The sequence below is a fragment of the Rhea pennata genome, chromosome 26, assembly GCF_028389875.1.
Source record: "Rhea pennata isolate bPtePen1 chromosome 26, bPtePen1.pri, whole genome shotgun sequence".
In the NCBI taxonomy this organism is placed as follows: Eukaryota; Metazoa; Chordata; class Aves; order Rheiformes; family Rheidae; genus Rhea; species Rhea pennata.
In genome coordinates this window covers 1082577-1106793 of record NC_084688.1, presented here as the reverse complement: position 1 = coordinate 1106793, position 24217 = coordinate 1082577, and the positions used below count along the sequence as shown (strand labels likewise).

At 38.4% G+C, this 24217-nt stretch overlaps 2 protein-coding genes across 2 annotated transcripts; both read right to left on the bottom strand.

The window, feature by feature from the left end:
• Nucleotides 1–1324: 1324 nt before the first annotated feature.
• On the bottom strand, nt 1325–12698 carry LOC134151176 (keratin, type I cytoskeletal 23-like). Its single transcript, XM_062595523.1, is given in 10 exon segments — nt 1325–1428; nt 2164–2195; nt 3075–3295; nt 4565–4690; nt 4783–4944; nt 6649–6805; nt 8244–8326; nt 12084–12518; nt 12521–12594; nt 12597–12698. Coding segments are annotated over 10 exon segments (1428 nt in total). The 5' UTR covers nt 12631–12698.
• Nucleotides 12699–17346: 4648 nt separating this feature from the next.
• Nucleotides 17347–23588, bottom strand: LOC134151058 (keratin, type I cytoskeletal 15-like). The gene is made up of 9 exons (XM_062595342.1): nt 23025–23588; nt 22147–22229; nt 21088–21244; nt 20449–20610; nt 19943–20068; nt 19582–19802; nt 19074–19099; nt 18506–18585; nt 17347–17583 (listed from the first exon to the last, which is right to left on the bottom strand). The coding sequence occupies exons 1-9, from the start codon at nt 23586–23588 to the stop codon at nt 17347–17349; spliced, it is 1656 nt and encodes a 551-aa protein (XP_062451326.1).
• Nucleotides 23589–24217: the final 629 nt, after the last annotated feature.

Below are 24217 nucleotides of genomic sequence, written 5' to 3'. Positions count from 1 at the left end.
TTTTAAATGCTGAAGTCCAAAAGTTCCAAACTTCAGAAACAGGTTAAAAACTAAGTAGTCTATCTCCTCACTATTAGACTTTGCTGACAAAAGACATGCTTGCAATATTTTTGATGATAAAGCGTCATGAAAATAGTATATTTTCTAAGAAAAAATAAATTCTTGGCGCTGATTATGTTTCTGGTTTGGATTTGGGGCTCTTCTCTCCCTTCCTTCTCCTCCCTCCCAAGTCATTTTTATTTGAAACCATGTTATGAGGGAGGAAGTTTTTTTTAAAAAAATGGGATTAATGAAAAATGATTGAAAAAGAACTTGTAGTTTGTTTATGAACTGTCTCCCTTTCCTACACTCATGCCTTAGTAGGTGTTGCATGTACCAGTTTATCCTAACTATAGAACTTGTCAGCTAAAACAATGAACATTAATATGAAGGCAAATAGATGAAAAGGTGTTCTGAATGAAATAGGTCACTGAGAAAGTATGGGAGTGTCTGCAAAAGTACTTCTAACCTTTAAAGGAATAAAAGTAAAGATACTTAAAGAAAATTTCTCTAAAGCTGTAAAAGAAATAAATGTTTCCAGTGTGCATATTTTAGTAAAGTGTACTTTATAACAATGCTAATAATAATGATGTTTTACATCATGACATTTAGAAGTTATATATAGGAAAGCCTAATAATCTTGCTCTTGTAAATGCCAGGTATAGTAGTGTACCACTTTGTTACTTTTGTCACCTCTTTTGTTCTTATTTATGTCCTTCCAGATTCATGTGCGCTAAAACAATAAGGCTTTTGTAGTCCCTTGGATTCAGTAACAGTTACTATGGGCTGGCACATAGTTCAGAAAAAGCAAAACCAGAAATTCCAAGTATATCAGTAGAACTAATGGAAAAGAATTTATTGGCTGCATAATATAATAATAATATAATATAATATATAAGGTATATAATAAGTGACATAAGAGCATGCAAAAAGTAGAGAGATTATTCATTTTAAATTATAATTAATTTGGAAAGCAAAAAATGAATCACAGGTGGAAATTCATGCCCTGGTGAGGTGTACATAATACACGTATTACCAGCTCAGCCATCATTTTCATTGAAAAGTTTGTCTTCAGTGTTCTGGTGACTAAAAACTTTTCAAACTAACAATATCAGCTATGTATGGCACTTTTCATTATTGGACTGCAAATCATTGCATGAAAGAGTTCGCTGTCAGTATCCCCATTTTATACACAGGGAGACCAGCATACTGCACGTAGTCACTCAGAGGATTGTCACAGGCTACACATCAGGCTTAGGAAAGCCAGTTAGCAGAAGTTTTTAATTCATGCTTGCTGGTGGATCTCATTGATGGTGGAGGATATCACCTGCCCGTTCACGCTGTCGTGTACGATGGCTTTGATCTTTCGACTGGTCAGTCCTGTGTGTTCTGAAAGAAAATGAAGGATTAATCATGCAAGAAGCAATGCTGAGAAGAGATGATGCAAAGAAAGTTTTATTTACACAATTTACCAGCTGCCCCCTCAACTGATTTATCTTTCTGTGTTTCCCTTTAAGTCAACACTTATTATTGCTCTTCGTGAAAGGTACTGCCAGAAAGTTACTCTGGCCTTGTCCAGGTCAAGGCAAATGAATAATACAGCTACATCCCAGCCAGTGCAAATCTCATTTCAGAGCAGATTAACCTGCCTGATTAAATGTCTGTAGGTCATACTCATTCCAGAGTATGAATTTCCAGACATGCAGATTTTCTTGTTGTCCTCAAGCCTTAGCACTGCAGGATGACTTCCATCTGTACAAAGTCAGCTCTCTGTGGCTTAGTAGAAGCTGTTTTAGTCACCAAATGAAGTCACTGTGGCTCCTCGTGCACCACGAAAGCTTTAGGCTTGCTCAGAGTTTTGGACAACGTGTGTCACTGGCAGGAGCTGGTCTGTAGAGCAGGCCAGAAGCTGACGGACCCAGCAGAATGTGCTCTCTGAAATGCTTCACTAAAACCACAAATCACTTAAATTATTCTGAAATGCAGCCTACCTGGGAATTAAATGTTGTATAAACCTTTCATAGTTCTTTTGTGCAAAGTCAAATTCCTTCTGAGTTAAATTTGCTTAGATATGACAAAATAATTAAAAGATTAATTATAGAGAACCAAATAAGGGACTTTTACCTTTAGTGTTTGATTCGTATTTTCTTGTTGTCCTGTAAAGATAATGAAATGGAGGCAAAATAATGAATATACTCTTTTGAAGTAGTTATTCATCCCTTTCATCTTGTGATACTCTAAGGAGACCTTATATCAATATGAAAACAAATATAAACAAACAAAGACCTTTCTGTATCATGAGAACTTCTCTTCTTCAGTAATCTCAGATACAGGTACCCTCACCTGAATCCCTCCCCTTACATTTTGATTATTGCTTCTATTGTGGAAAGTTGTGTTGTTCCTCATACATTGTGAGCTTCTCAGGTTGGTTTCATTTTGTCTTCTGAGAAATAGCTCAATACGTTGTGCCACACTGTCCCACCTCCCTCAGACTTTTAGTTTTAAATGCTGTTAATCTTCCTTTTTCTGATTTTGACATATAAGAGAATAGAAAATTGAGAAGCCCAGAGATTTCTGAATGTGGAGATTCAGACAAGACAGAATAGGGAAACCAAACAAGCCTTCAGCAGAGGGGCTTCATGATAGATTTTGTGTGCTGATTATTTATTACTGCAGATGGCTGACCAAAGATGATCTGAACTTGTGTCCAAGTTTCTTTTTGATCTAGAACTTGTTTTAAAAATATGAAATGACTGTGAGTTTTACTGAAATTGGCTTTTTTTCCTAAGATGAGTTAGGCATGGTATGGAATGAAGAATTTCTTAAGTTGTTAAGTCAATTCAGGTAATCAGAATTACTTTCTCTGTGTACTAACTGGCTAAGGCTTTTTATCGTGATCAATCACATTAAAATACCAACCGTTCATATTATGCTGTGGAACTCACAAGCTTTGATTAAACATAAACAAACAAACAAACAACGTGAATATGAGAAGTCTCTTCTCATCTATACCAGTCAGGGCAGATCTGCCTTACCCATCAACATTCCCCTCCAGCAGCAGGCGGTAAGTGGAAATTTCCTTCTCCAGACGAGTTTTGATCCCAAGAAGAACCCTATATTGGTTATTTTGATGCTTGATGTCTTGACGAACCTGGCTTAGCTCTTCCTCACATTTGGAGATGATCTGTTGCATGTTTTGAAGTGCAAGAGCATAGTAATTCCGGGTGTCGGCCAAAGTGTCTTCCAGCATGTGTTTCTGACAGAGCAGATAATACCAGTACTATTATTATTATTTACGTGGTAGGTATAATGCAGAAATGCCAGCAAATTTGATCTCTAGCCAGAAGATTATAAAATTAAGGCTGTGGTCATATAAACACTTACCCACTTGCATGACTATTCATGTAAAGACAGCAGAATCACGAAGCTGTGTTATATGCCCTTAATTATATACAAAATTTGATTCATTTATCTACTCCATACTCTTTATGTTCAGAAACAGTGCTTCTGTAATTCAGTGCGTCTTTAAGGAAGTTTTTGAATGGATTTTTGCTCTCCTCTGGCATAAGCTCTTGATAGTGGTAATCAACATTACACACAGTCTTCACAAAAACGTACAAAAATAAATGACTACAGCAATATGATACCACTTACATGTCTATTAGGCTTTTCTCAGTCAGTAAATACTATCATGAGTTTGAAAGTTGTCCCTACAAGGACAGTACAGAAATAAATCTTGAGTAAGTAAAATCTTGAAATGCTTATATTCTTTGTAGGTATAATATTGCATTTGATCGTCAAAGGTCATATTTATTTCAGAAAGGTGAAATATTTGCAGTTTGGTTCTGAGAATTTCATGGTGAATACTTGAGGGACAATTTGGCAAGACGGAAGGCTTATGAAGGGGTAAATGTATACTTGATAAAATGGTTTGCCAAAAATGTTCCTGACCTTTGATTATTTTTTAAATTGGCTTATGTCTCTTAGTGCTTTTTAAATGACACTTATATTTTGTAAATAAGTAATTTTCAAGTCTTTTGTCAGTTTTTACTTTTATTTTACAGAATTGTTCCAAACTCTCGAGGTTACAGATGTGTGAGCTTTCATCTGTAAGAGAGCTGAGCATATTCTTCAAGATTCCTCATTAACATTTTTCACAGTTCATATATTTCATGCATATGATAGGGGTTATTAATACGAAATTTGTATAACTGTGTTCTTGGATATTTTTTTTCCTTCTGTATCGTCTAGTCAGCTGTCCTTTCTCTTCTTTATCTTCTCCCCATACACTGATGTAAAGAGAGACATACCTTTTTTACATCTTGGTGATAGTTGCTCAATCTATTTTGCAGATTCTGGTAAAGTCAAATATAAATCAAATTCCAGTTTTTCACTTATACTTTAATAACTACAATAAAATCATGCTAGGTGATATGCTATGGATATACATAGAAAGTTGGTCCAAGGCAATTTTGGAGAATTTATGAAATAACAATGACGAGCCAGAGATGTCTGCAACAGATACCTTACTCATCTGTGCCTGCAGCTCGATCTCCAGGGATTGTAAAGTGCGTGTTAGATCCTTGAGCTCGTTCTCACTGCTCTGTAGCTGTTCTGGATTAGGAATTGCAGCCAGAGACATAGCTGCACTCTGTGGAGCAAAAACAAGGGGAAAGCTTACTGATTCTGCTGAGTTGCATACAGCAACAGGGATCTTCAAAATGATCAGAAAATAGCTGTTACCTGTTCTTTGTACCAATTGTCAAGGCTTCTACGGTTCTTTTCAATTATAGCTTCATAATCTTCTCTTATTTCTGCTAGAATCTTGGCTAGATCTTCTGGTGGTGCTGCGTTTACTTTTACATTGACTTTGAAGTCCTGTGAGGAGCGATGGGCATCCATATCCTACTCACAACAGAGGAGACAAGCAAGATTATTTACGAAAATGGAAACAGAGTTTCCATTCTTGTCTTCTCAAAATGTCCAGCATATTTTTTTCTTCATGATAGGATTATTGTTATATATTTTCAGTTAACACAATTTGGAAATTGTATATATGGATAATACTGTGACATGAGTTAAACCAGTAACTTACATCTGTTTCCACGGCAGAAGTGTGCTAGAGAAGTCAATAAAAAACATGTGAGAACATATTTCTTAACTACTGTTACAAAGTTTCTGGAAGCTATATAAGTAAAGAAGAAGCACTGACATTTTAAAAATATTTATCTATCTGCTAGGAAGCTAAAACCTTTCATGTAAGCCTAACAGTAATTTCATCTTTCTTACCCTCTGTGTTAATATTTATGGAACTATAACTAAGTTTACAGGAGAGTCAGTTCTGTGTAATTGTTAAGAGAAGAATTGGATTAAAACATATAACTACTGTGTAAACAACATAATTACAGAACAAGTCAAACAGGTATGGTAACATTCCTTTTGGTGTAGCATAATCTTATGCGCTAGGTACCATTTTCAAGAGCACCCAGGCAAAGTATCATTTCAGGGTATGACATCACAGCCTCTGAAATGCAGATCAGCTGGACATACTGATGTCCCTGTTGGTTGCCCTGCTTCCAACAGCTGTTTTATTATAGCTGTTCAGTTGTCTACAAAGGGATCAGCCAAATAAAGTCTCATCTACTGCTACGTAACGCTTGGATTTCTATTTTTGTTTTTGATGATCTGCAGATATGAGTAGGATGTTTGGTTCTGCATTAGGTAATAACCGAAAACAACATCAGGTCAAGCAAAATGAAAACAGCGCGTGGTCAAGCAGAAGTAAAATATGTGTGGGAATACCAGAGACCACTGTTCTATAGCTCTGTAAGAATCCAGAGCGGAAAGGTTTTTTGACAAGGATTAAATATTGTCTAATTAATTGTGCTTAGATTTTTGCAAGAATAAGTAGTTTTACTTGACTTCACCAACCATTTCTTTGGCTCCTTTGAGATTTCAAGATCTGCATTGTTCCCTCTAGCAACAAGTTTTAAATTAATATAATGTGTCTTAATATCCAGATGAATACTCAAAACTCTACCTAGCCCTGCATCTTATTTCAAGCAATGGCCAGGAACAGACACTTAAACTGGAAGTGTTTAAGAGAAGGCACTTTTAATCTGCTCCTACCTCCCTGAACTTCCAACTTTTTAAGAAAATCTTTCAAATTCAGAATTTAGGGATATTCCCAAGACCTGTCCACAGAATGATATATCCAGAGTCAAGGGCAAAGTGTACATTTAAACCTGTCAGTGAAACTCTAAAGCAACAAGTAGCATGTCCTGTTTAGCTGAAATTTCTGTGTATGTATATTTAAGTATTTCTGAGAATATTTCAGTTACATATGAAATTTATTACTAGCTACAGGTAGTTGACTAGGAGAGAGTTGGTTTGAAATACAGTAATCTGTTTTCCTTTCTGAAGTCCCAGTTTAACTGTTGAAATAGAACACAAACTTCACATCTGATCTAATTCTCATTGGTTTCTTTAGAAACATGATTGGGTTCTGAATCATCTATCCCATTTATAGATTGTGGATCTTACTCAAAGTTAATTACATGGTAGCAAAGACTTGTATGATACGATTTTAGCAAGTGGAACTTTTTTTACCTCCTCATGGTCTTTCCTCCTGAGGATGTGCTCTTCTCTCAAGCCTTCAATTTCCATTTCCAGATCTGTTGTAACGATGGTGAGATTGTCAAGCTCCCTACGCAAGTTCTCAACGTCAAACTGCACTCCCTGTCTACGGGACTTCTCTGCTTCATACCTTTATCAGGAAAAAGCAGATAAAAAATGCTTGTTGAAAACAGACCACTCGCAGCCTCCTTTATAAGTAACATCAAGGAGAAGTGGATATGCTTAAGTCCTCTTTGTAAGGAACTGAGGAGAGCAGAAAAGCAGAGAAACAAATTCTCCTTCTAAAATACATTCTTTGATAATCCTTGAATATTTTTAAAAGTAAGATGCTTTTCTTTCTTCCTCACAACTACTCCTCTATTATAAGGAAGAATGAACTTTTTCTTTTATTTATTTTCTTGTTTGCATTTTAGCATTTATTGGGTTGTAAAAGAGCTGAGAATGGGATTCTCAGAAATTTGCTAATGAAGATATCAAAACATCATCCACAATCAATGTTTTCTGTATTTTTTTTCCAAAATGATCACTTTTAAGTCTTACAGAAAGCAGGAAAAAGCTCATAAAAGTCAGTTTTAACAGATGTCTGTAACCTCTTGCAGTTTGCCAAGGTGCGACAAAGTCGGAAAAATACTGCCACATCTTCCCCTGGCCATAAGCAGCAATTTTTCTCTTCAAACTTAAAATCTTTCCCTTTATTTCATTTTTTGGAGGCTCTACTGATGTCTCTACATTCATTCAGTCAGTCAGACTCATTTCCAAAAGGGACAGTCATGTAGAATGGTCCTGTATAATATTCCAGTCTGTTGAAGCAGATGCAATTTCCTTTCTATAACACTATGGAATGACAGGCAAGGCGAGATAAGGCATACAGTGTTCAGTCTTTAAGTTTATTACCAAAGGCTGAGAGATGTTTTAATAGTTGATTGTCTGCTGAAAATAAGACAACTGTTCGTGACTTCTAAGAAGTCTAGCTTACAAAAATGTGAAACCTTTTCCTTTGCAAAAATTTGCCTGGAAGTTTACCATTAAAACATTTTGGCTTCTTTGACAGTTTGAGGACTTTCAACAGTGTACTGAGCAATGAAACTGCATACTGATAGCCAAGGAAGCACTGGCTCATTTATTGTGGCAAAGCTTCTGAGAGTCCAAAACAGAAAATACTGAAGGATAGGAGTTTCTTGTGGAGCAGGATGGAAGAGAGAACTGCAAGAAATAGAAAGATTTGGCTGGACTGGGGAAGCATATGGGGCAGAGATGGGTTAATTTGAATTCCTAGTTGATAATCTTTAAATACCTTTTGCCACAAGTATTAAGTGCCTACAGTAAAACCTGCTCTTCAGGACCTGAACTATAAGTATCATAAACAGGGTGACTCAAGATTGTTCAACACACTGCTGTGTTTTTAACATCCCTCTTTATCTTTTTTTTCTTTTGTATTTGTTCTGTAATCATTTATTGAGTATCACAAAAAAATCAGAAAAATCAGTTTCATGCTAGATTATCAAGAAAAAGGATTAATTTGCTTAGTTCTCTTTCAAACTTAATCAGGAAACCACAGAAGAGCTTACTTGAGCCTGAAGTCTTCAGATGCCATGTTAGCATTATCAATTTGTAAGAGGATACTGGCATTGGTGATCTTGCCATCCTCAATCTGCAAAACACAGAAACCAGCAACAGACTCAGCAATGTGGTAAAGTGACGGTGAATAACCTTTGCTGCTTGGGACTCCCTGCTGATTGTATGCATAGGTTTAGAACAAGCTTTTCAAAGCATCTAAATGATAGCTGAAGTCCCATGTTAAGGAGGGTAGGTGAATAACAGAAGCTTGGATTCATGATTCATTTAGATGCTTCCACAATTTTTGCCCATAACCTACCTTACTTTTCTCTTTGTCTTACTTTTCTGGAAATGATGTAGGAGGAATCATCTTATTGCTAGCCAGGTAGAGAATATGAATAATGTTACACAAATTTGATTGTACATTGTAGAATAACAGTCGCTCACTTTCTCCTTTTTTGTAAACTGATTTTGATTCTGTTTAGCATTGTTGGAAAAGCAGCCATGGTCAACTTTAGGGCAGATTTCAGTAAGAAACATTTAGTTGTGTCTGAGTGGAATACTGGAATTAATCATGTGCTAAAAACGAAGCGTGTGCATAAACAGCTTGTTGAATCTGGCTGTGATGCAAAGGGGTAACAGTGATGGCAGCAGCAAGTCGTGAGCAGGACCCCTCGTTGCATGGGTTGTCATTTTGAGAATAACACTGGCATCTAGCTGTCATGATCCATTCAATTATTCACCTGTAACTATATTGATACTTCCAGCAACATGGAGCTAATTATTCATAGTTCTGATGGTGCTTTGTGATGTTGAAACTTGCCCTAAAAAGTGCAGGAGAAAGTGCAGTGCATCATTCATTTAGTGTACTCAGCGTGCACTGAAAAACCTTTAAGTCCTTGGCAGCATGAAGTAGCTTTGATCCATAGATCTGAATATGAAAAGCTCAATATTCCATTCAAAATCTTTGAAAGTATTCTAACGCCTTATTTGTAATTAGCAGGAACTAATAATTGTGGGATGTCATATCCTTTTATACTGAAGAGGAAAAAGAAGCATGGTTGCAGTTCTAACAGCTGCCTTCACTCAGCGCTTACATGGCTTATATAGCAAAACAAGGAGAGTTATGGCCACAGAGAAATCACTTGCCATTTAGAGCACCCTTAAGTAAAACTTTCCACGCCTAAATGAATCACAAAGGAACCAGGAAATGACAGAATTGTCCTCAAGTGTCAAAAGTTGACCTGTCTTGGTAAAAAAGTAGGTGTCTGTGGAATGTATTAACTAATCGGGAAGACAGAACAAACTGTTCATTCTTAAGCAGTTACCGTCACACCTTGGGTATTGCCTTGGGACAAATCAAGGCCAGCCGAAGGGGTAAATACCCTAGGTGTACGGCTGCCTGGAGTTTGTTGTCAGAGAACCCATCCTCAGAGAATGCTGAATTTTACTATGGAAGGAGTCACTAAGAGGCGATGAGAAAGCACTATTTGAATTCTTAATTTTGCACCATTTCATAGTAGTGCAACTGAGCAACACACATATATACGTGTTTTATGACTCTTTCTGTGGAATCTGAAAGAATAAAGAATACCATAGAGCAGTTGCAGTTGTCATTGTTTTATCAACTGTTGCACAACTTTGATTGCTATACCAATCAACAGTGCTTTTGGAATGTGGACATTTATTTGTTTAGAATTACACTTTTTTTTTTTTCGGTATGTCCATCACAAATATGGCCACATGTCTAATGTCAAGTCTTAAGTAGAATCAACAAAATGACAGATAACAGAATCAAGAACTCACACTAAATACTATACTAAATATATTCAAATTACTCAAACACCTTCTTAAAACATATATATATATATTTTTTTTTAAAAAAAGACTTCCTGCACTGACTTGTTCCTCATCGTATCTTGTGTCTTAGGGCCCAACAGCATGGATCCTGTCTCCTTAAATGATTTGTAAATTAGTTTGCATATATAGCAGTGCAGGATGTTTGAGTATGACCAAATGATGTACAAGTATTTACAGGAAGATGGAGCCTAGAAACTGGGCTGGGAGTCAGAGGAACTGGCGCTGTTTTACTTCACACCTGGATTAGAAGGGAATTTGGGCCTGAGCCAGACAGCTTGCTGCATAGTCTGTCATGCTCATCCTGAATTCAGATGTACGGGGAAAAGTGTCGTCCAAAACATAGGTTCTGGATGAATTTATTTGCCTCTATAGTCACTGCATCATGGCTTTCTGGGTTATTGGATATAGGATCCTAAAGTCTGTCTAAAACTCATTTTAAGTGCTGAATTACCTAAATTTCATTTTAGGTACTGAATTACCTAAACTCCCTAGATCTCATATTTTTAACTAGTATGTTAATCTATTTATGTTTAATAATTATATGTTACAGTTTTGCTCATTTTACTGGCAGATATGGCACTAATTGTAGTAATTTGTAGAGAAAGTTAAAAATTCTAGGTTAAATCACTGAATTGTACCCTGTAAATTATCCTTTAACAGCCGCTTCTTCCGCGATGTGAACACCACGTTAAATCCCCACTGGCTGCGCGGGCCGTGAGTCCGGCAGGTGCTCGGAATCGCTGCGCAGCTGTTGGCGTGGTGAGGGTTAGAATAGGTGTTTCGGGCACAGCTCGCTCAAAAGGGAGGGCTTTGCCTCAGTCAGCGTTATGTTTCTAGTCTTCTTAAATCTTTCTGATTTATAAATTCCAAATGATTGTGGACACATTTATATTGTTGGAGAACAAGTATCTATCTCTGTATCACTTAAAAAAATAAGTGCGGAAGTGACAGGTCTGCAGATCGATGACCTTTCTTTATTCTTAAAACAGAAATAGCTGATGACAGTTCTGGCTCTCCTTGCACATCGGCTGTGGTCAGAGTGTCTCATCTTCTGCCTGGAGGCAACACATTTAGCAGTGAGGAGGGAGTTTGATCAAGTCCCTGACCTGAAATCAGCAAAAGTGCCAGATAATGCCATTTTCCAAGCCCTTTTGAAAAATAATTCTTAGGGTCTTGAGAATGCCCCGTAACCGTATTACAAGAAGGGGGTGGAAAGCTGCAATATCTCATTGTGGAATAGCTCTGCTTTTTGCCTCATATGGCTATGTAAAGTTAATTGCTCTGATTAGTCACGGAGATGGTTACAGTGCTAGGTATGTTCATTATGAATACAGATTAATATTATGCTTAAATTTGAAGACACGTGGGTTTGGGAGAAGGAAAGAGTTACTGTTGAATGTTAATATTAAGTACTGGCAAGAACCAGAAATTCTCCTTTTAATCATAGTGAAAACATCCATAAGGAATTTGTTGCTGCTGTTTTCTTAATTACAATGAAGTATTTTTCCTTGTGGTTACATAAGCTCATTGGACCTAGAACTGCTGTGGTTCCATTGTCTGCTACCGCAGGAATCAAAGAAATAAAACACATGAGTATGTCTACCGACAGCAGGCATGAAAGAAGGTAGTCTCTTCATTTTGCCTGCTTTGTAATTTGCAGAATACATGTGCAGTCAAAAGACTAAATTCTGCCAGACATAGTTGCTCAAACCACAGTTTCATGAACAGAAATGAATGCTTGGCAGCATGTAAATCTCTTTAAACCATCAATCTTTGCAGAATCTCCTTTGTCTCCTTCCAGCCTTTCTTTCTTATAGCCCATTCTGCTCCTTGTGAACACAAAGGATGTCTGTGCACAGGTCCCATAACCCCTTTCATTAGTATTTCTAACGTTTAAAAATGTTTTTTTAAATTTCCTTTAAAGACTAGCCATCAGCATAAATGAGTACCCGGTGGGTAGAATGACATAGATCCTTATAGCTCTGACTTACCTGTCTTTGCATGTCAGTGATGCTTTGCTCGTATTGGTTGAAGTCATGCCTCTTGCTGTGAGACTTTGTCTTGTGCCAGTCTAGGATGCAGCTTTCAAGCTGAGCATTAGCTGCTTCTAAGGAACGGACCTTGTCCAGATAGGCAGCCAAACGGTCATTCAAGTTTTGCATGATCTGTTTCTCATTCCCACCCAGGAAGATGCTCTCCCCATGTTGCTCGCCGAAGCCTCCCCAGGATGCCAACTGGAGGGGTCTGGCAGAGGAAAAAGAGAGGTATGTGCTGCTGGCACCACCATCTCCACTTGAAGGTCTGTAAGAGCTTCCTTGCTGGGCCAAACCACACCCTGAACTACCCCTGAGGGACCCAGAAAAAAACTGAAAAGGGCCTTGGCTGGTACTCATGTTTAGCTCAGTTATGGATCTAACCCAGTGTTTCACTGACTAGCACTCACTGAGCAGCTTCCTCGCCTTCCCTGAGCAGCTTTATGCCTTTTCCGGTGGGAGTTCCCTTCGATGAATGACTACAGCAACAAGATTGTGTCATCATGAAACGTGCTTCCTCTTGGTCAATTGTGAAGCATTTATGAGCCTGCACACACTGTTGTTATTATTTGGAATCACAGCCACATACCAGATTGCTTTCCTTTGGGTTGTTTTTTTCCTTCTTTTCATATTATAATAGTGAGGTGTGGCTAAAAGCGGTAGGTGTGGAACAGGATCAGCTCTGCCTCAGATTTTTTTTCTAATCCTGTAGTAAATACATTGTATTTTCCTGTTTGTGAGGGAAAAATACCTTTGATTGTAGAATATCTGAAGAGCTAGGGCAAGGACAGGTCTCTGAAGTCGCATGTAATTATCTGCCTCTTTTGGTTTTGTAAATCTCAGTCTTTAGAGTTATAGCAGTCTATGAATCCTGAAACACAGCATTTCCTATCAAGCAGTCATTAACGTACCTAACAGCTTTAACCTGTGTAAGACAGCGAGGCTTTAATGAAGTCATCCAAGCTCTATTACTTAATTAAAACTCCAGTCCAAAGTGAGTAAGGCTTAGCTAGTCCAAGGTTTCTTCTTCCCCTTTAGCTGCCTATTTTCCATTGAAATATTTGGGAATTAGGTACCTAACATTTTTTTTCTACCGATTTTTTTTTGTGCTTCAAGGTGCAGGTCATTTTTCAGTTTTAATAGTTATGTTGAAATAAGTAGCATTGCAGGAATTTAATGCTTTTTTTTAGTATTGATACTATTAAAACATCTGTATGTTTAAGATGTAGAAAATACTTGGAATATGAGTTTGTAACAATACTCCAAAGATTCAAATGATTAGCTGAAGTTACTGAGCCTAAAAACTGATACTGCAATCATGTGAGAATAGACTTTCTCAAAACAGCCACGTGCTGGATAAATTAAAAATAGAACTGGGCAACTGTGGCCATAGTTTAGGAATTGCGAAGGCCTCGCCAAACTAGAAAAGAAAGCAAGGACTGAGCACAAGGGTGAATGTAAGATAAATTAACATTTTGCATTTAATGGGGTTGGGTTGAGTTTAGGATTCAGTTTTAGAAATGTGGAGATATTCAGACTGTAAAAACACTAATATTGTTCAATACAGTACAATTCCAGAAAGTTTTATTTAACTAGTGAAAGAATCACAACATTAAAAACAAGATATTGTAGAACACACAAACTACAATTTTATGACAAAGTGTTTCTTCAATATAGATATTATTTTGGGAGATTTGTTCCTTTATTCTTTCCTGCTAGAGTAATTATCAATTACCCTAAGATACTGTTTTGGATTACATTTACCTCTAGTAACTGAAATGTTACTGTCAAAGCATTTATGTGTAATTGTTTTCTATGCTCTGTTATATAGGTAGCTAGATGATTGATATTGCTAAGCTTCAGTGTTTCTGTAAAGTTGAACCATTTTCAGAGAAAATATATATTTTTGTAGTTTATGCTTCTGCAAAGATCTTTTCATTCCTTTGGCAGATGGACCCATCATCTTTTTTGTAACAATGGTGAAAAGAGAAAAGGCAGCAGAAAATCTAGAATTCATTACATTTTGGCCCCTTCTTGTGATTTTCAGACCAGTATGGTAGATTAAAATTCATTCGTAGTATGTGTAAAAGCATATAATCTTAATAATACTGTCTGTGAAAAAGCTGGCAAGGGAAATCAGTCTTTTTAGAAGATTAGTAAGATCCTAGACTAATCGCACACAAAGTTTGGCACCGAGAGTTAGGCTAACTTCAGGGCAATACTTATCTCCTATAAGTCAAGTCAGGAGTTAACTCACAGTCAATGAATTTAATAAGGCTAAGGATGGCTGTAATTCTCAGCAATTCCAAACAGTTCAGATATGAACATAGTGGAGATAAGCCAGTGATTACACCCAGAATAGTGATGTAATGATCGTTGTTTTAGCGTGAATATGTGAGGTATGATGCTGAGACACTCAAAGCGAAGCAGGTCTGTGTGCTGATAAGCTGTCCTAAGTTACGAATGGTCCCCTGAGGTTATTGAGTTTACATTTTCTTTTTCATAGTAGCTCTATAGCAGGATTGATGGATATGATAGAGGAAGAAGGTTTGGGAAGAAGTGGAAAGCAGCGTGTGATAGTGATTGGGAATGGGCTCTCTAAGAAATGGTACAGCATTTTTTCCCTTTTTTCATTTTTTCAGCTCTTTCACGGGATCTTTTTACTTAGCACTGTTACTGGTTCTGAATGGTAGGGGCAGACTTATTGTGTAAAACAGAAATACATCCTCCTGTAAGAAATACGGAGAAGGCTCTTCCCCCCCCCCTTTTTTTTTTCAGTTGAAAATTTTCAGTAATATTCAGTATTGGTGCGCTTCATCTTTTCCTGGGGAGACCAAAAAAGATGCCTGCTGATCCTGATTTACTGATTTGGGCAGGATTTGAGCTCCTCCTTGTGGTTCTGTGTCAGCTCTAGTCTACTCAGCAGCTGTTGATTACTTTTTACCAATTACATTTCCATTTAGTACCTATTCTTTATTATTCCCTATACATTTAGTTGTATAGAAATGCTAACATTTTTAATTGTTTGGAGAAATTTATCAGTGAAGGTATTATTGTCCAGCAAGTACAAGATATGACTGCTACAAAATATTCTGGTAACAGGTAGCATGAACAGCTAAATTTGGGTATCAGCTCTGTGCTTGGTAGTAAGAAGAGCTTGAAGTAGCAGACAAAAATGAAGACATAACTTGAAAAGAAAAAAGATACTATGTCAAGGCAAATGATATATTCCTGTTACCTGACTAGTGATTAATTCCAGATGGAGTTTTTTAGCCTGGCAAGCTACTGTTCTATGAAATTATGTGAATGCTAACGTGAATCCTTTGTTTCACATGCAGTCACTCAGCGCAAGTCAAAACTTGGTTTGAGGCTGACAGTTTGTGAGAAAAAATAGCCTCGATCTCACTCCCCAATAGCTTCACTGAATATCATGCAATTGTGAAAAACAGAATTGTATTTTTTTTCTAGCAAGTTCTACAACAGCACATGGGAAGTGATAGGGACTCCTTTGAAGCTCAGCTTTGCCCCAGAAGTATGTCTTTGATACCAGTGGCAGATTAGTAGTTTGCCATTAATTTCGGTGGAAAAGATGCCACCTTGTATTCAAGCATAAGTGTTGAGGATCCATGGAAAAAGATCAAAAAACTTATCTGGAAACCGGATACGGGTCTTCGCTGTCAGGCTGGAGCTACAGGGCTTGTTTTTAGTCAGTTATTTTGTTCACAGCATAGAGTGAAAGTAATGATCAAGGTAAGAAAATAAAACGTTGTCAGCAGGTGGCACCATTAGATGATGGCTTCTTTGCTCTGTTTCATATAAACTGTTTTCTGTAAGCAAATCCAGCACGAGGGAACTGGGGAACGTGCAGTCCTGAGTTGCTCTGGTTGGGATGGATGGTTTTGACTGTCCCATGGCAGCCGAGCCAGCGGGCCTCGAGGCTGCCGCTTGGGTGCTGCGGCTCTGCTGCCTGGCAGCTGCAGCGAGCATCTGCTTTGGCCAGGCCACTTCTCAGAGCAGCAGGCTAAGAGCAAAGCACAAATGTAGGTAAACTGGATTGCTGTTTGTGCAAGCCACTTCTTGAATTCTCACTCCTAGCATAGGAATTACTGGTATTCTCTTTCCACTGTTTTGGTTTGAGTTTGAGGGCATCAGAATAGGAAGGTAATAGAAAATTCCAGATGAAATGTTGTGCATTTCAGATAAACTGAGATAGGTGGCAGCAGTGATCTGACAGGAGTTAGTAATGATGGAAGCCAAGTTTGCTTCACCAGAATAGTGAAGTTCGTGGAGAGATTAACAAAACAGCTTCTGCTTGCCCAAGACATTGTAATACAGCCAAACATAGACAATACAATATGTGGGACACCTTGAAAGCAAAAACCTTCGTGGATGGAATTCAGCACGTTCGAGAGAACAGATGAGATTTTTAACGGTGTAGAATTATCCCCTGCTCTCCATCATGGCAGGCAAGGATACTTAAGACTGAAGTTACTTATGTTGGGGAGCAAGGAGGAGAAGGAGCCTTCTGCCAGGCGGTACGTGGTGTAGATCCAAAGCACGAGGGCAGCGGGGAGGAGGGAACAAAATCAGCAGGCGGTGCGGTTCCAGAGCAGGAAGGAGGGCTACTCATAGCCAGGTGCTGACTGTGATTTTCCACCTTGACCAAATGGGCCTCAATCTTCTCCTACCAGCTCAGCTCTATATAATTATCTGTGCTAAAATCTCCTACTACTTTTCAAAATAAATTATAAAATACTAATTTAAACAGGACATTGTATTCATATTGTTATTTTTGGAATTGTGACACAAATTCTTTAATAACTGAAAATTGTCAGGATCTTGGTTTTGCACCTTATCAAATCGGTGGATTTCAGTATTGAAGCAACAGGAAACGGGGATGAAAGCAAGACCGTTTCTTTCACAGGCTTCAGGAAAACAATCACGGGCTGTTTCTGATGCAGTTTTGGTAAGACCTCTGCCTGCAGGGAAACTACTCCGGTCTTTACACAGGAAAATCAAATTAACTGTGTGTTTAACAGCTAGTTTATGAAGCACACACAACAAACGCCCAAATGAATAAATGCAAACGTTTCAATGCCTGAGGAGATTTATTAAGAAATTGGCAAAGGAGCTTCCTTGCGCCTGAGAAACTGGCAAAGTTTGTAGGAACCAGATCCATAACGTCAGAGGCATTTGGGAAGCAGAAATGTAGTTTGGAGCGCTACAATGCTAAAGCCATGTAGGAAAATAGAACTTTGCTAAAGAGAACGCTGCAACACCCGTAAGCATAGTGGTAGGACCACTGTATTTCCACTTCCAGGTCCTGAGAGGGTTTCATCGTCGCCTCTTGTTTGTTTTTAATAGGAGGGCAATGCTGGACTTGTTCATGGGAAGACATGTTTCTGCTGTCCTTAATCTCTTCTGTGATGGTGCAGATTTTTGTGATGGTTTGACATAGCTTCAAAGAGTTTGGAAGGAAGATTCGATTCCAGAAGTGGTACCATTTTTGTCGATACTATTCTATGGTCTACTGTACTATGGAAATAGTGCAGTGAGGGCTAGCAACACCTTTGCCAAACAGGTTAGCTTAGCAAAATACAGCATTTATGTAAATGTTTTATATGCTTCTGAAGTTGAGTTCTTAAATCTTACAAACTTCTCTCTTAAATTACAGTGGTGTAGATTTACAAACTTACTTACTGCAGAGAAAATGGCAGTGTTGCTAATACAAAAGCTACAGTAAAGATGTGTGCTGGTGGGTTTCTTCCTTACATATAGAAGCCAAAATAGTCACAGCGAGCTCTGTGTGAGCTGTTCATTTCACCCAGCCCTTGCTTAGCCCCGGCTGCTGAGCTCGGGGAACCAGCCTTTGCACCGCGGGACGCGCAGGACAGATTGTGCCTTGCCCAGGTGTCTGTTTTGGGTTACAGGAAGCAGTGCAGTAAGATGCGCAACAAAAAGAGTGTATATGGTCATGTGGATGGCACTGCCATACTGACTTAAAAAAAAACAACATAAAAGCAAATGTATTTGCACAAGCAGGAGAGAAACTTTATTATGTTCTTTCGTAAGAGTACTATATAGCTACTGACAGAAAGCAGCTCTTCATCTCTGAGCTGTAGAGCCAAAGAATCACATGAAAATGGAGAGCAGATTTAAGGAGAGACACCAAGCTGTTCCACATTATTGGATTAAATTCTTGTGATTTGTCGAAAGTAAAAGGATATTTCTGTTATCATTGTGTATACTGAATGGTTTTCTTGTTACTTTACTAGAAGTTATTTCCCAAATTCCCTCTTAAGTGTGTACTGTTTTTATAACTGGTACAGTACAGATTATCTCATTTACAAGAGGGCATTCAGTATTTCTTTTTAGGGGAATTTCTTTTCACGAGTAGAAACAACCTTTCCATCTACTGAGTCTTCCACACTGATGCGAACTCTTCCGCTGCTCAGATGTGCTGTGATAGGAGAAAGAAAGATAATTCAGGTAGGGAAAAAAATGCACTGCTAACACCCTGAAGAGCTATAGAGGGTTGGTTGGTTGTTTCCTGACAAGATTTTTTCCACCTATCAGAGAGTCTTGAAGTAAGAGAATAAAAGTTACAGAAGGAGGAGTGCACAATTTCCTCATGGAAATCTCATGTCAAAGTTGGATGTATCATATTTATGTTTTAAGACTGTATTCAGGAATTCAGGAATCTCTGGGAGATTTCCATATTTTAGAACTATATTGGGAGTTCATGTAATTGTTTTGGCAAGCTACTGATTTCAATATTTTATAATACAAAATATTATAGTTTTATCTCTAAATAGTAAGCAGTGTGGCCATAGTGGAAAGACTATGATCTGTAGCTGTGAGAAGAAATCCCAACCAAAAAAAGATGGCTCATTTAATGCTATTTTGTCAGTTTATTCCAGCCCCTCTTTACATCAAAATTTTTCTTACCGTCCTTAGGGCTCCATCCCGACATCCTGCAGAAAAAAAGAAATATTTAATTAATGACTACCACTGAACCTGTCTACTGAAACTACTGATCACTGATTTAGGAAAAATTGAGTATGAGTAGCCGTGATTTCACACTGTTCCTTTCAGTGGGTTGTTCATCAGATCTTCTGTTACTAATGTTATTGTTAAGACCTTCCCATGCGCTTTGAAGGCCCACTCTAGTTGGCCACTCCTATATACTCAATAAGAAATATGAACGTCACTCAGACCAGTTCTTGTTCTTGATATGTCTACATGGACTTTTCCTCTTGATCTGGAGGATTAGCTTGAGTAATAACTGCTCTTGGGATTTTACTGGGCATCTGTTTTGCCAGTGCACAAAAGGCTATGTATGCAATCAGTGTAATTTAATAATTGAGTCAGTTTAGCAGCCACAAATTACTACATTAGAGTATGTCATGCTATTAACCTTATCTATTTTACATAGCCGTTGTATATAGTAACATACTGAGAGTCCTGGCCCTCCAGCAGCTGGCGGTACGTGGCGATCTCCTGCTCCAGGCGGCTTTTAATGTCCATGAGCATCCGGTACTCCTGGTTCTGACGCTCCATGTCACATCGGAGTTCACTCAGTTGCTCCTCGACGCTGGTGATGAGGGCCTGAATTTGTGCTAGTTGTGCACAGTATCGTGCTTCTGTATCTTGCAAGTTGGCTTCCAGTCCAGCTTTCTAAAGCAGAGCAATAGTAGAGGAGGTTATTACGCAGATTTGTCCCACAGAGAGACAGTTTAAGGGAAGGGAGGACAGAAAGGGAGGAAGGAGAGAATGTGCTAATTTTAACTTGTGATGTGCCTACAAAAGCTCCATACCATGCTGAGCTGGGACTGAAGCTCTATCTCTAGGCCCTGGAATGTGCGTCTCAGTTCTGTGATCTCTGATTTGCCGGTCTGTATCTGTTGTGTATGGGTAGCTACTTCACGGTTCAGCTCATCAGTCTGAAAGAAAAAAAATACTGTGAAAATCAAATACAAATTGAATTGAAATTTTAAAAATGTATGTATTTTGAGAAAGAGAAGGCCCATCCTATCTTTTCCAGTATATTGCATGGAGTCTCTTTTTACTCTTCAGCATTTTGTGTATTATCTTTCTGACTCTATTGTTTCAGTTTGTCTGGGAAGAAGCAAGTGCTACTGCTGAGTACTTCTGGAATGATGCTTGTGATGCTAGTGCCAAAAAGTAGTTTAACAGAAGACGATGGACCTATGAGAACTTGGTATGCTTCTCAGTATACTTTCCCGCTTGTTGAATGCAGGGACTCTGATCAGCAAACCTGCGGTAGTAGTAATGAGGCAGTGCATCAGCTGAGTAACTATACCTGAGTGAAGAACCAGGCTTCAGCATCTTTACGATTCTTCTCTGCCAGAGCTTCATACTGTTCCCTCATTTCTGATAGTATTCTGGTCAGGTCAATTCCAGGAGCAGCATCCACTTCTACATTGACTGTTCCACTTAGCTGATTTTTATATTCTTTCATTTCCTGCATGGGAAGAAGGCAGAGAACACAGAAAAGATTATGCTCTATATTCTCATATACTTTCTACCGTGAGGAATCCGCGCATGTACTGAAGGTAGGACACACACAGAAACATTTAGCAATTTCTCTCTCTCATCACAAATACTTTTATTCTCTGTATATACACACACACATAAACACACACACACGCATGTATGTGTATATATGTATATATACACATATATACATACACACATGTATATATACATGTATTATCTCAATGGCCTGTCACATGCTTATGCATGTTTTAAAACTGAGAACTCACAGTTCTGAATAGTTTGGAATTAGACAAGTGCTTTTTAGAACACAGTTTGGATTCTTTTGAGATCACAATTTTCTCCTTAGTCATTTAGCTGTAAACCTATCATTCTGGTTTGTTTTTTCCCCAAACTGGGATCTAAGTGGAAGTAGTTTTCTCTCTGGATTGTTAAGAACTCTCACCTCCTCATGGTTCTTCTTGAGGTAGGCCAGCTCCTCCTTCAGTGTTTCAATCTGCATCTCCAGGTCAGCTCTGGCCAAAGTCAGCTCGTCCAGGACTCTGCGCAGGCCGTTGATGTCAGACTCCACGCTCTGGCGAAGGAACAACTCATTCTCGTATCTGCAGTTTTAAAAAGAAACAAGTGTTGGCACATATAAGAGTTAATATTCAGTGGAGCTATAAAACTATGAAATTTTATGCTGAATGTGGAGGGAACAGAAGGATGTAAATAAAAAAATACACTAAAAGGAAGTTTAAAGGCAATACAGATTTTTTTTCCCACTTTCAAGTATGACATTGTAAAATACATGAATTGCCATCTGATTTTATTCTAGAGGAATACAGTTTGCAATATCTAATAGTTATTATCAGTGCTGATAAAGAAGTTATCATACAGGACAGTCCATTTTCAGCATGTCTTCAGATTTGGTGTGAAGGAAAGCATAGATTGCTCAGCTCTGCCTAGCGCACTAGAGGAGAAAATACAAACCTGCAGGTACATTGCTGTAAGAAAAAACAGTTGTGCAAGTATCCTTGTCATCCTTTCAGCAGTACCTGATGGGCTGTTCTCAGTGTCCCTGAACTGGGTAACACAGAATCTTTCCTTTCTTAATTTCACATGCTGTGAGAGAGAACTGCAAGGAACAGCCATCTCATGACACCGTTCTGTTCCCTTTAAATGAAAATTCCACCCTGCCCCTGTTTCTTTTCTCGAGTGATTTAGGCTAGTAAAAATAGTCAAAAGCGTCCCCTGAAATAAGACATGAACTGTAATTTATTGTGTAAACCTCTCAGTATTTGGATACTATGTTCCATCAAGTTTCTTTTCCCATTTCTTCCTTCATCACATCAATTCTTTTGCCTGGGCTTTTTCATCATAAGTTACAGAAGACAAATAGCTGTCTGTAATTTTGAAATGTATCCTTCAGTGACTGAAGAACTTTTTTTTCTAGATAGGAAGTAGATATTAAATTTCAGAAAACAGAATGAGGGAGAATACAAATGTGTACCAGTAGACTTACTTGAGTCTGAAGTCATCTGCAGCCAGCCTGGCATTGTCAATCTCCAAAATGATTCTGGAATTGTCAATAGTAGCTGCAAGGATCTGACAGTTGGAGATACAGAAAAAGATTCCTGTGAATAAGGGTGAAATACCTCTGTTCCTGAGCATCTAGTAGGTAATTATGAACCTGGGTTGAGATTCATAAGTTAAGCATACTTTTTGCATAGCAATAACCATTTCATTTTATTATATTGCCTTTTGGTTACATTGTAATTCTTATGGCTTTTATATGAGAAAACCAAAAAAGCTAAACTCTTTTCCACATTTCAGATGCAAACTACTCAGGTATCCAGAGATACCTTTACTGTAGCCCAAGAAAGGGCAGGTATGTCTGCATGAGGTTAAATACATTGTTGCTGTTTCTGTGTGTAACCTTTAAGTCTTCTTTCTATACCAGTTCATAAGTAATAAGTAGATTAGTGAGAAGCAACCTGTACAGTTCACATTTAACATAATTGTAAAATACGTTTACGCAATACCTGATCTTATCTTTCCCCTGGAGAATTGTTTTCCTAGACTATGAGATCTACCTTTCATATTTTTACTATTTGATTACTCTATAAATATATTGATAATCCTAAATCCACTTTGCCATGTTTTGCTAACTTTTAATGCAGTCATTTTAATTTCAACAAACTTCACCTTTTCAAGATGACACATTTCTTTTTTAAGTTAAGAAAAAAAAAAAACTTTTCTGCTGGAAAGCTCATAACTACAATATATTTGGGTTTGGGGAATCAGTTTTTTGTTTGTAATTATTTTAACTGGTTTGAAAGAGCTGGAATGTGCAGTTGAGCAATTCTAGTGTATTCTTACAACTCCCTACGAATGGCATACCTTGTCCCGGAGATCTTCAATTATCTTGTAATAATGGCTGTAGTCCCGCTCTGGGCTAGTGGGAGCTTGCTTCTGATACCAGTCTCGGATTTTGACCTCCAGATCAGCATTTGCCTCTTCCAGAGCTCGTACCTTGTCCAGGTACGCAGCCAGACGGTCGTTTAGATTCTGCATAGTTATCTTTTCATTTCCAGAGAGAAGGCCATCACCTCCACCAAAGTCAAGACCTCCACCAAAGCCAGCCCCTCCACCAAAGCCAGCCCCTCCACCAAAGCCACCGGCACCCCAACCAAAGCCACTTTGTAAGGCGCTACCTCCTCCGTAGCCTCCTCCATAGCCACTACCAAAACCCGAACACAAGCCACCACCATATCCACTTCCTACGGAGGAGACATACCGAGCTGAAGAGACAGAGACACCCCTGCCACCAGATCCTCCATGTATGCTTGGAGCCCTGTAGGATCCTCCTGTTCGGATTGAGGAGAGGCGAGAGCTGCTGCTTCCACCACCCCCAAAGCCACCACCATAGGTAGAAGAAGAGCTCTGTCTGATGGAAGTAGTCATGGCAGCTGCACAGAAGGACCTAGAGTCAGTTACTCAGCTTGGTCTAGAGGAAGAGCGCAAGTGCAGTCGCTGCGCTGGTGCTTCATTTATATCTTTAGGCAGGGTGTTAGGAGACAAACCCACCCTGCAGCCCTCCCTGCGGAGATTCCCCTCCCTAGGGGTGAGGCTAATTGTGCTGACATTCCTTACAAAGGGAGCTGGCTGCACATCCCAGGGGCTAGGGCTTGTTTTTTTTACTTTTAATTAAACAAAAGGGGTGATTCAAGTTACTGTTTTTTCTTTAGGCTATAGTTCTGAAACTTGCAGTTTACATCTCTCACATTCAAGAATGGAAAAACAGAGTGAGTTGAACCACACCCACTTAGCCATTTCCAGCAACTGCCATGCCTAAAAATGAAGTTTGTTTTAAGTAAAATTCCACTTTCATTGAAAAATGTACTTCATCCCACCATTCCTTCTTTATTTTTACCCATATTCTTCTCATTAAAATTTTGAAATTGGATTTGTCATATTCTTACTCCTGTTCTTTGCTCCAATTTAATTTTTAGATTCTGGAATTTGGATTTTTAGTGAAAAAAAATGTGTAAGTCTATCATTGCTTGGGGGATAATGAACATCCATCAGTGTAC

Bases quoted from the DNA above. Each gene is read 5' to 3' on its own strand.
- LOC134151058 (XM_062595342.1), bottom strand. From the start codon at position 23,588: ATGACTACTTCCATCAGACAGAGCTCTTCTTCTACCTATGGTGGTGGC. The intron at 21,245-22,146 runs GTAAGTCTACTG...TTAAAACTGCAG, and splicing joins GCAGATGACTTCAGACTCAA to ATACGAGAATGAGTTGTTCC. The intron at 20,611-21,087 runs GTGAGAGTTCTT...CTTCCCATGCAG, and splicing joins TCAAGAAGAACCATGAGGAG to GAAATGAAAGAATATAAAAA.